At 32.2% G+C, this 8223-nt stretch overlaps 2 protein-coding genes across 4 annotated transcripts; one reads left to right on the top strand and one right to left on the bottom strand.

Moving 5' to 3' along the window:
* Positions 1–393: 393 nt before the first annotated feature.
* Positions 394–4913, bottom strand: LOC6501928 (phosphatidylinositol N-acetylglucosaminyltransferase subunit Q). 3 transcript variants are annotated; one of them, XM_001967124.4, is made up of 8 exons: positions 3912–4911; positions 3734–3842; positions 3542–3677; positions 1207–1351; positions 1063–1139; positions 892–1007; positions 723–837; positions 394–666 (listed from the first exon to the last, which is right to left on the bottom strand). In XM_001967124.4, exons 1-8 carry the CDS (start codon positions 4562–4564, stop codon positions 569–571), a joined length of 1449 nt encoding a protein of 482 aa, XP_001967160.2. In that variant the 5' UTR covers positions 4565–4911; the 3' UTR covers positions 394–568. The 3 variants fall into 3 exon arrangements, with proteins under 3 accessions (XP_001967160.2, XP_044573203.1, XP_014759369.1); XM_044717268.1 differs by lacking the exons at positions 3542–3677; positions 3734–3842; positions 3912–4911 and adding an exon at positions 1440–1461 and having other exon boundaries at positions 1207–1378; XM_014903883.3 differs by lacking the exons at positions 394–666; positions 723–837; positions 892–1007; positions 1063–1139; positions 1207–1351 and adding an exon at positions 1458–1520 and having other exon boundaries at positions 3912–4913.
* Positions 4914–5546: 633 nt separating this feature from the next.
* Positions 5547–7786, top strand: LOC6502349 (splicing factor U2AF 50 kDa subunit). The gene is made up of 5 exons (XM_001967125.4): positions 5547–5687; positions 6192–6755; positions 6815–6903; positions 7020–7142; positions 7256–7786. Exons 1-5 carry the CDS (start codon positions 5675–5677, stop codon positions 7715–7717), a joined length of 1251 nt encoding a protein of 416 aa, XP_001967161.1. The 5' UTR covers positions 5547–5674; the 3' UTR covers positions 7718–7786.
* Positions 7787–8223: the final 437 nt, after the last annotated feature.

Here is an 8223-nt window from a genome sequence, read left to right as displayed (position 1 = left end):
CTGTCTGATTGTATAAGAACTTGGGATGCTTTAAAGCAATTGACTTCAACCTTTGCCCACAACCTTCTTTCCTTTTAACGCAATATACAAGTTGGAACGACCTTAATGGCTTGATTATAACATTCTATAGCTATATATAACTAAACGATGGAACATTTCATAACTTTAGTGATGTATTCCCTGTCCCTGTCAATGGAAATTTTCATTTATAAATAGAAGCATTTATAAATACAATTTATACAATTTGAATAAACTTTAAACTTTAAATACTTACAACTGGAAATATTCTCGTGACGGGAGACCTGTCAATATAATATACTATAATCTTTATATTCATTATATAAAGAAACATAAAAATACATATTAAAAATACAAAAAAATGCATTTTTTTTCAGTTGAGGTAATATAACTAATTTAATATAAATAACAATGTAGTTTATGTATCACGTTCATAACCGATTTTCTTATGGTTAACAGATAGATGTATTTTATCGTGTTTGACGAATTGATTCCGCTGCACCGTCAAAAATAAAATTAACTTACTACCAAGGTATTTTTTCTTTTATTGTCAGGTTTCAATTTTAAAAAAAGAAACGTCAACCTTATGATGATTATCAACAAAAAACTCTTTATCCAGAGGAAAGATCCTCTTGATTTTAAGGCAGTCTGAAACGAAAAAAAAACTGTTAATGGAAAATATTTAAGAACGCTTATTTGAATACCTATTTTACAACATCCTTTGATAAAAAATATTATGATACTTTTAATTGGAAAATACATCAAATTTTGACGAAAGTAGTCAAATATGGTTAGCGTAGTAGAGGTAAGCGCCTTAAGCTAAAAAAAGTATTTTCATTATTTTAAAATAAAATTTATATTATAAAAATTTACCGTAGCAAAAACAATGTAATATACGAAGGTAGTAGGGTACAGGAATAAAATCGCCGAAAAGAATATTGTGGCAAGATATAATTGTCTATTCATATAATTATGAGCTTCAATTCGACCTAAATAAATAGTTTTTTATTAAAAAACCCTTATTTGTAAAAAAGATATAAAAACCTTTTAATACATTATACCGATTGCCACGAACCACTTGCCATAGTACAGACAAGCCTTTGATTTCCACGTTATAAAGGCTAAAAAAAATAATTATTATTCATAAATATATAATTATTTTAATTAATTTTATTAAGAGGAACTTACACTTTAGTGTAAATGTAGAAACAATGTGAGTGTAATCCAATAACTGATATTAAATCTGCAAGTAACGCTATTTGAAACGTAAATCCCAAACATCCGAAGAGGGCAATGGCAAAATAAACTTGTCGTACAAAGGGCTCGATAAAGTCTATTAAAATACATAAAATAAACTGACCTTAAATAAAATGTAAGCCATACTAAATAAAAATTTAAAATGTGTAATATAATCAGCTTACATATCATAAATATTCGTATAGATTCTGAAAAGATCTCTTATAAATGTGGCACGTATTTTCAGATTCCTGTAGGCATCCGATCTGAATGTATTATACGCCAATCGAAAGGTATAATTTTTAGTCTTAATAGTAGACAAAAAACAAGAAAGGAAAGCTAACTTCGGGCGGAGCCGAAGTTTATATACCCTTGCAATTATGCCATTTCCGATCGTTCAGTTATATGGTGGCTAATGGATATAATGGCAGATCCCTATAAAATTGGGCAAATAAGATTATTTTGCCCAAAATCGAATCTGTACCAAGTCCCATATTTCTAACTTAAAAAACGGCAAAAACACCAAAGTTATGGCATTTCCGATCATTCAGTTATATGGCAGCTATAGGATATAGTCGACCGAACCGGGCCGTTCCGACTTATGTACTACCTGCAAGAAAAAGAAGGATATGTGCAAAGTTTTAACTCGATACCTCTAAAACTGAGAGACTTGTTTGCGTAGAAACCGACAGACAGACGGACAGACGGATATGCTTATATCGACTCAGAAGGTGATCCTGATCAAGAATATATATACTTTATACTGTCGGAGATGTCTCCTTCACTACGTTGCACACTTCTGACCAAAATTATAATACCCTCTGCAAGGGTATAAAAATACAAGGTTAATAAAATACAATATGGATCATTTGATCTTATTTATATTGCACGAGGAGATAGTCTTTGAGATGACGCAACACTTAAAAAGTTTAGAATCACTAAATTGGGGCTGGCTGATCCTTATGAAATTTGGCATATCGAATTATTTTGCCCAAAGAGGAATCCCTTGAAACTCCCATCCTTCTAACTTGAAAAACACCAAAGTTATGGCATTTCCGATCAATCAGTTATATGGCAGCTATAGGATATAGTCGACATGCTTATATCGACTCAGGAGGTGATCCTGATGAAGAATATATATACTTTGTAGGATCGGATATGTCTCCTTCACTGCGTTGCACACTTTTGACCAAAATTATAATACCCTCTGGCAGTGGCGTAGATAGCTTTTTGATATGGGGGGGGATATGACTCAGAATAATATCATGTTTTTTTGTAAGTTTTATTTTACACTGCGATAATAATCCGCAATCTGCGATAATAATAATAATAATGCTGTACTGCACAATTTTGAGATTATATCATCTTATAATTCTCAGACCCAAGGGGGGGGGATTGATCCCCCTGATCCCCCCCAATCTACGCTACTGCCCTCTGCAAGGGTATAAAAATATGATATTTATAATTATTGCGAATTTTTTATCAGACTATTTTTTATCAGACTTTCTTTCATTGTCGCGTATGACATTAAGCCAAATAAAACTTTTTTGTTTAGTTTGAAAAACTTATATTTTCTACATTTATTTTCATTTTATTATATAAAAAAAATATGGTATTTCTAATTATTGCGAATTTTTTAGACTATCAGTTTCTTTCATTATCGCGTATGACATTAAGCCAAACAAAACTTTTTTGTTTAATTTGTTTGTTTAGCTCTAAATAAAGTCCTAATTAATTTACAAATATCCAATTCCCTTTTTAATATTTATAAGTTCAAAAACAATATAAAAAGTATAATGGAAGAAAATGTCGCGTGCGACAGTGAATAAAATTGAATTAAAAAAAAACTATGAAATATTTTTAAATAAATCGAAAAGAATTACTAAGATCAATTAATAAATAACGTTTTGAAATTGATTGCAGACAAATTTTCCATCAGTTTTCGCTGAAATCAGCGTTTGAAATGGTTTTTGAAAAAGTAACTTCTTTCTGTGTCGCGTGCGACAGCCCTAGTTTCTTTTCAATATTCTAAAAACAAAAAGTCATCCAAAATTTATATTTGCACCAATTATAGAACTTGTCAAAACCTATTACATTCACTTTTGAAAAATTAAGAGTCTTAGCAAATGCCCTTTTTTAAAGTGGGAATGCTTGAACTTTAACTTTTTGAACTTTAAAGAATTACCCATATTTAGGTGGGTACCTAAGTATTTTTAATTTGTATTTTTTTATAATGCAAAATTTATTATATATGATGTTACTAAAAATAAAATGTAACTTTACATACCTAAAAATGTAGACCATAACGCAATGTGATATTTAAAGCAATCGACAAAAAAGTTATTTAAATGAATATTCAGTTTCATGCCAATCGGGCTTCCTTCTAATACGTTTAGGAGGCTGTACAGATGTCCAATAATAGCCTAGTACAGAGATAAATTATTAAACTTTTTTTTTAACATTTTATAGCCTTACTTACGTGAGAAACTTGAATGAGAAAATCTCCTGGCTGTATCGCTAAAGAAAACAGTATTACCATTAATATCATTCCTATAACACGATCAAGTATTATATTTGTTTGTCTTGATCTGTGTATTATAATACAAAAAATATATAATAATTACACCCATCGTTTACAAAGTATGTAAATATATTACCCTTTATCGTATTCCTTATTCCATTCCTTAAAGTTTTTGTAGACTGTTGTATGCTCAATAAGTTTATTGACAAAAATATTTGCAACAAAATATTGAAAAAATACCAATGGTGACAGCGCAAAAAAATTCCCTATTTTTAATATGCTTTTCTTAAGATTGTTTTTAGGTTTTTGGGTTTGAACAGTTAAATCAACCAATCGAGATAACTCCAAAAAGTCACACTCCTCATTGTAATATTCAAAATTGTTTCCAGCAACAATTAATTTTCTAATATTTCTTTCATATATAATTATTTTAGTATGTTTTAAGTGCTCAGGGGCTATTCCTACATATATTAGAGATATATTTTCCTTGATTTCGTCATATGTAAAACATAGTCGCATATTAAATTTATTACATTGATTTATTTCGTCACATGATTTTGAACTACAAATGCAACCCAAGAAGCGTAAATGGTTTGGGGCTGTGTCCATTACATTGGTACGCGGTTTAAAAGAAAATGTGGTCTCAACAACGTAATATACAATGACGTCGTCTTTGTTAATTTTTACTTGACCATAAAGATTAATTGGCTCTTTAGAATAAAAATATTGGATGGGGAGATATATTTTAATGCTCATTATTGACCGGCAAAAAATCTTCAAAACAACCATATAGTAATTACTTAAAGCGACAAGCTATCAGAAGGTTGTATGGTCTAAACACTTCACGTCGTTAATGCTTAGAATTTCAACAATTGTTTTCTGAGTTGTAACATTTTAAAATTTAGGTCACGGTCAATGTCGCTATTTTATTTTAACAAATTTTTTACATTCTTGAATTTATTAATTATTTAAATGTTTTCTTCAAAAATAATTGAATTTTGGGCCATTAGAACCCTAAGATGTTTTCATGCCGATATGTCTCTAATCGATATCATTTAAATACAAGCTTGTGGTTCGAGAAGTACATATGTACACACCGAAGTGAAGAGGAAAAGCGAGAAACTAGTCTTAAAGTGCGGGTTACACTAAAATATAAAAAAAAATCGGTGTTACCCTACTAAATTTACCGAGGTTTACCAGTGTTGGCAGAATGTATGGGCGAGAATTTCAAAAATCAAATTGTAAAGTTTGTCTTTTAAACTTACTTAAATTACGAGTAAATATATAATATCATTGTCATATTTTTTTGTGAACTTATTTTATTATTTTTACAACAAAACCTTTGATTACCTTATATACGTTAAATATAATGACGCTTGATATAGAGAATATATGATATAGAGATATATAGAGAATATTATAAAAGCAACCTAATTCACATTTATTAGTTCAATTTCCATGTTAATTTAGTTGTAAAATTTGAATCTATGTGCCCTTTTATTCTGTTTAAGTTTACCAACCTTTTTGCTAAATCAGCATATTTTGTAAATAATTTATTTATTTATTTACAATCTGCATGCTTAAGGTTACAAACTAAAGCTAGAGGGGGGTGTTGCAGCCATAGCTACTAAGGCTTTCGGCTGTGTAAATAATTAAATTTTTGTACTCTATTAATAAAAATCCCTTTTAAAATAGCTAGATTTATGTAACATTATATCGGAATGGAACCATCTTAAAACAGCTAGATATTACAATTGAATAGCTAAAATGGAAACACTTCTGTTGGTATCGATGTTTCTCCACCTCTATAAAATACGCATACGGGGATACACTTTTCATCGGCATTTTTTATAGTAAAATTTTTTTCGTTTAAAGAACTGTTTTTATTTAAACATAGAAATGGGATATGATGGTAAGAAAAAACAAAAACTATAAAAGAAGATACAAGAACATCCATGTTTTAATAACAAGAGACAAAATAAATAGATTTGTTCCTTCCCACATATGCATGTACTTATGTACATACGTACTTATATTGTGAAATACACATTAAATTTGTTAACCAATTACGGTCTTAAAAGCATACAAGATATCCCGTAAATTTTTGTTTGCCTCCCAATAGCCTTTTTAAGCGCATTTGACTCTTCTAAAAATATGACCGGCTAATTTCACTAGGGCGGTATGCATTTGTATTTTTGTATATACATACATACATATGTATGTACCTTTGCATTTATTGTAATATTCCTTACCTTAACATGGAAGTTAACTTTTTAATGTTAAACATGGTTGAAACTTTAGAATATTTGCATTCAAATTATGGGTTCAACGTCGATAATCTTACGACGCACATTTGTATTGGTGTGTTTGTACAGTGATTTGCAGGAAAATTAATATTTATTTGAATTTAATTTAGATAGAGAGCGTGACAGGGAGAGACGCCGCCACCGTTCACGTTCCCGCGACCGCCATCGCGAACGATCGAGGGACCGTCGTCATCATCGAAACTCTAGGCGCAAGCCTTCACTGTACTGGGATGTGCCGCCACCGGGTTTCGAACATATCACCCCAATGCAGTACAAAGCTATGCAGGCGTCTGGACAAATACCGGCAAGTGTTGTGCCAGATACTCCTCAGACTGCGGTGCCGGTGGTCGGATCGACAATCACCCGTCAAGCCCGTCGTCTTTACGTCGGAAACATTCCGTTTGGCGTCACAGAGGAGGAGATGATGGAGTTCTTTAACCAGCAAATGCATTTAGTTGGCCTGGCACAGGCAGCGGGCAGTCCAGTCTTGGCCTGTCAAATAAACCTTGACAAGAACTTTGCTTTCCTTGAGTTCAGGTCCATTGACGAAACTACCCAAGCCATGGCATTTGACGGTATTAACTTAAAGGGCCAGAGCTTGAAGATTAGGCGGCCACATGATTATCAACCAATGCCAGGTATTACAGATACACCAGCAATTAAACCAGCTGTTGGTAAGTCACCTATATCACTTGTCTTCTATATTTATTAATCTAATAACGCGTCCTTTTAGTTTCTAGTGGAGTAATCTCGACGGTAGTTCCAGATTCGCCGCACAAAATTTTTATTGGTGGTCTGCCAAACTATTTAAATGACGATCAGGTACATTAATCATAACTTAAAATATATAATGACATAATATTATTAATATTATAATTACTATTAATAAGGCTAAGTTGGTTAAAATGCCTACTAATCAAATTTATTTTTTATTTAAGGTTAAGGAACTATTACTGTCCTTCGGCAAGCTACGCGCGTTTAACCTTGTTAAAGATGCAGCCACTGGACTAAGTAAGGGGTACGCCTTTTGCGAATACGTAGATCTTAGCATCACGGACCAGGTAATATAAAATTATAAAAACTTTATTTTTAAAAACAGTTAAAAATACCAAGTTTAATTTTTTATATTATATTATAAATATTATGTTTAGTTTAAATAATTTTATTTTTAAAGTCAATTGCAGGACTCAATGGAATGCAGTTGGGCGATAAAAAACTCATTGTTCAACGTGCTAGTGTAGGTGCAAAGAATGCCCAAAACGCTTCTAACACCACTCAATCGGTTATGTTGCAAGTTCCTGGCTTGTCCACAGTTGTTACTTCCGGACCACCGACAGAGGTTCTGTGCTTACTTAACATGGTGACTCCAGACGAACTTCGTGATGAAGAGGAATACGAAGACATTCTGGAGGACATTAAGGAAGAATGCACGAAGTACGGAGTTGTACGTAGTGTTGAAATACCGCGACCCATAGAAGGCGTGGAAGTCCCAGGCTGCGGCAAGGTATTTGTCGAGTTCAACTCTGTTCTCGACTGTCAAAAGGCTCAGCAAGCACTTACTGGAAGAAAATTCAGCGATCGTGTCGTTGTTACTTCGTACTTCGATCCAGACAAATACCATAGACGCGAATTTTAGACAAAAAATCTTATTTTTCACATTTACCGATTGTCCAATAAATATCATATAACAAAATAAAACAAAAAACGAATTTTTTTATATAATTTACATAATGGAACTTAATCTAATTATATTCATAGGTCCTTCTATTTAATAATGTTTATCGTGCAGCCTTCTTCTTGCTCAATGGTTCGAGTCGCGGTCACATACATACAGTGTAAGTTATCGGCAAATCCCCTTGATAGACTCCACTGTTGTGTAAAAAGACCAAGTACCAAGTGTAAAAAGAAAATATTACGAGAGTCTTAAGTCTGTTACAAAGCTTTAAAAGGAGCTAAAAAAAAAATTTAACAGCACAGTGATCCAAAAGATACCATAGGAATGGTTTACGAAAAAGTCTATAAACGTGTTCGACTGAGTTACGAGAAGTTGGGTCGGGTGAAATGATATTTTTTGGGAAAGAAGGGTGCAATCGATTGCCCATCAATTCCCACCCACCAAATGCCCATCAATATTTAGAAATG

This window comes from Drosophila ananassae, chromosome XR, assembly GCF_017639315.1.
Source record: "Drosophila ananassae strain 14024-0371.13 chromosome XR, ASM1763931v2, whole genome shotgun sequence".
Lineage (NCBI taxonomy): Eukaryota > Metazoa > Arthropoda > Insecta > Diptera > Drosophilidae > Drosophila > Drosophila ananassae.
This window is presented reverse-complemented; position numbering and strand designations above follow the sequence as displayed.

Bases quoted from the DNA above. Each gene is read 5' to 3' on its own strand.
- LOC6501928 (XM_001967124.4), bottom strand. From the start codon at position 4,564: ATGGTTGTTTTGAAGATTTTTTGCCGGTCAATAATGAGCATTAAAATA. The intron at 1,352-3,541 runs GTATGTAAAGTT...GTATTTTAATAG, and splicing joins GTTATGGTCTACATTTTTAG to ACTTTATCGAGCCCTTTGTA. The intron at 838-891 runs GTAAATTTTTAT...TACTTTTTTTAG, and splicing joins ATTACATTGTTTTTGCTACG to CTTAAGGCGCTTACCTCTAC.
- LOC6502349 (XM_001967125.4), top strand. The intron at 6,756-6,814 runs GTAAGTCACCTA...GCGTCCTTTTAG, and splicing joins AGCAATTAAACCAGCTGTTG to TTTCTAGTGGAGTAATCTCG. The intron at 6,904-7,019 runs GTACATTAATCA...TTTTTATTTAAG, and splicing joins ACTATTTAAATGACGATCAG to GTTAAGGAACTATTACTGTC.